Here is a 2,500-nt window from a genome sequence, read left to right as displayed (position 1 = left end):
AATAAATAAAGAGAGAGGGAGAGACAAAGACAAAGACAGAGAGACAATAAATAAATAAATAAATAAATAAATAAATAAATAAACAGAGACAAGGAGACGAAGACGAATATTATTGTTTTTATAATTATTAATGTACAGCAGCATTTTGCATGCATTAACAATATGCTATTTGTTTTTCTGTCTTTGTTTTGTTGTCTTTAATTATTATATTTGTTTGTGTTGTCTTTAATTATTATATTTTCGTCTTTAATTATTTTTACTTCTTGTAGAAAAGAACCCTCCGATACTTTCTGCTGTCTTTTACTTCTTTTTATTATTATGATTAATATAATAATAATAATAATAATATTATTATTATTATTATTATTATTATTAACATAATAATATTGTTGTTCTCCTCCTTCTTCTTCATCTTCATATTATTATTATTGTTACATTAATAATACTAAAGACAATAACAATAATATTTATATTATTATTACTATTATTATTAGTATTATTATTATATTTATTCTTCATCTTCTTCTTCTTCTTCTTCTTCTTCTGACTCGCTAGACGAAGACGAAGAAGAAGACGAAGATGAAGATGAAGACGAAGGAGCGGGAGGCGGAGGACCTACAAAAGAAAACAAACAAAAACAAAAAAAGAAATAACTCTGTAATCTTTTTATTACTTTCACTTTATTAAGATATATAGAAACAGACAAACAAATATATATATATATATTATGTTTATATGTATATATCTATATATATTATGTGTATATATATAATGTTTATATATAATATATATATATAAACATATATATATGTTTATATATATATATATATATATACATAAACATATATATATTTATATAAACATAAACAAACTTCACTTCTCTGCACTCGAAACAGTCGGCAGGTAATCCAGCAGCAAAGGAGGCAGCAGCAACAGCAGCAACAGAAGCAGCAGTAGCAGCACCAGAAGCAGCAGCAGCAGCAGCACCAGGAGCAGCAGCAGCACAAGCAGCAGCAACAGGAGCAGTAGTAGCAGCAGCAGCAGCAGGTTTGTCTCTTCGTTTATTTATCTCACGTTTGGCTGCAGGGAAGCTCTTCTTAGGTGTTGCTTTAGAAGAAGAAGAAGTAGAGGGATGTGCTGCAGCAGCAGCAGCAGCAGCAGGAGATGGTTTAGAGACAGCAGATTGATTTGTTTGCTTTGCTGCTGCAGCGCCACCGCTTTTAGAAGGAGACTCTTCGTTGCTGCTGCTGTCTTCTGAATCTTCTTCTTCAGAAGAGTCGCTGCTACTACTGCTGCTGCTGCTCTCGCTGCTGCTGCTTTCGCTGTCGCTGCTGCTGCTGCTGCTCTCGCTGCTGCTGCTGCCTTCTATTGAATACCCTTCGTGTACAAGCGAAGGCTCTTCGATTGCTGCTGTTAGGGCCTCTATACAAAACTGAGAAAAAAAGAGACAAACAGCAGCAGCAGCAGCAGCAGAAAGAGAAACAAATAGCAGCAACAGCAACAGAAAGAGACGAACATGCAGCAGCAGCAGCAGCAGTAGCAGCAGCAGCAGTAGCAGCGGAAAAAGACAAGAACAGCAGCAACAGCAGCAGAAGGAGAAACAAATAGCAACGACAGCACACGAAAGAGACGAACATGCAGCAGCAGCAGCAGCAGCAGCAGCAGCAGCAGCAACAACACGAGCAGCAACAGCAGCAGCAGCAGTATCAGAGACACAAAAGGAAGCAAGAGCAACAGAGACAGAGGACGAGACAGAGAGAGACAAAGAGGGACAGCCAAGAGACAGAAAGAGACAAAGAGAGACAAAGAGAGACAGCCAGGAGACGCTTAAAGCATACAGCAGCAGTTTAGGGTAAGGGCGGCACAGCAAGGAGAAAAAGAGAGACAGATAGAGACAAAGAGAGACAGATAGAGACAAAGAGAGACAGCAAGGAGACACTTAAAGCATACAGCAGCAGTTTGAGGTAAGCGTTTATCTAAGGGGTCCGCGGCTCTGAAGAAAGACGGCGCAAAAATTTCGGCAAGACGATGTGGAGTCATCTGCACAGAAAAACAAAAAATTGTCATCAAATAAATAAATAAATAAATAAATAAATAAATAAATAAATATAAATATAATATATTTATTTGTTTTTATTTATTTGTTTATGTAGATGGTTGCATAAAGAGATGTGTTTACATATATTTGCATCGTCATATATTTTTATACGGATGTTTACTTATTGTTTTCTATGCAGGTATATATATATATATAAATGTATATATATATATATATATACATATATATATGTATATATATATATATATATGTATATCTATATAATGTATAAACAGATACATACATATAATATAAATAGATGTACATACAAATAAACAACAATATTTTTATATATTTCAAGTGATACGGATTTGTGTATACACACACTTAAAATATAAATAAATATATATATATATGCATATAAATAAATATATATATATATATATATGCATATAAATAAAT

General features: G+C 33.8%; 1 protein-coding gene across 1 annotated transcript; it reads right to left on the bottom strand.

The window, feature by feature from the left end:
• Positions 1-508: 508 nt before the first annotated feature.
• On the bottom strand, positions 509-2,040 carry EAH_00044140 (hypothetical protein, conserved; the record flags this gene model as incomplete). The annotated part of the gene is made up of 3 exons (XM_013394877.1): positions 509-615; positions 1,075-1,432; positions 1,951-2,040. 3 exons carry the CDS (start codon positions 2,038-2,040, stop codon positions 509-511), a joined length of 555 nt encoding a protein of 184 aa, XP_013250331.1.
• Between the last annotated feature and the right edge of the window lie 460 nt (positions 2,041-2,500).

The sequence above is a fragment of the Eimeria acervulina genome, genomic scaffold (genome assembly GCF_000499425.1).
Source record: "Eimeria acervulina Houghton genomic scaffold, Eah_scaff603, whole genome shotgun sequence".
Taxonomy (NCBI): domain Eukaryota; phylum Apicomplexa; class Conoidasida; order Eucoccidiorida; family Eimeriidae; genus Eimeria; species Eimeria acervulina.
The sequence above is the reverse complement of the archived record's forward strand: the minus strand, read 5'-3'. Positions and strand labels throughout refer to the sequence as shown.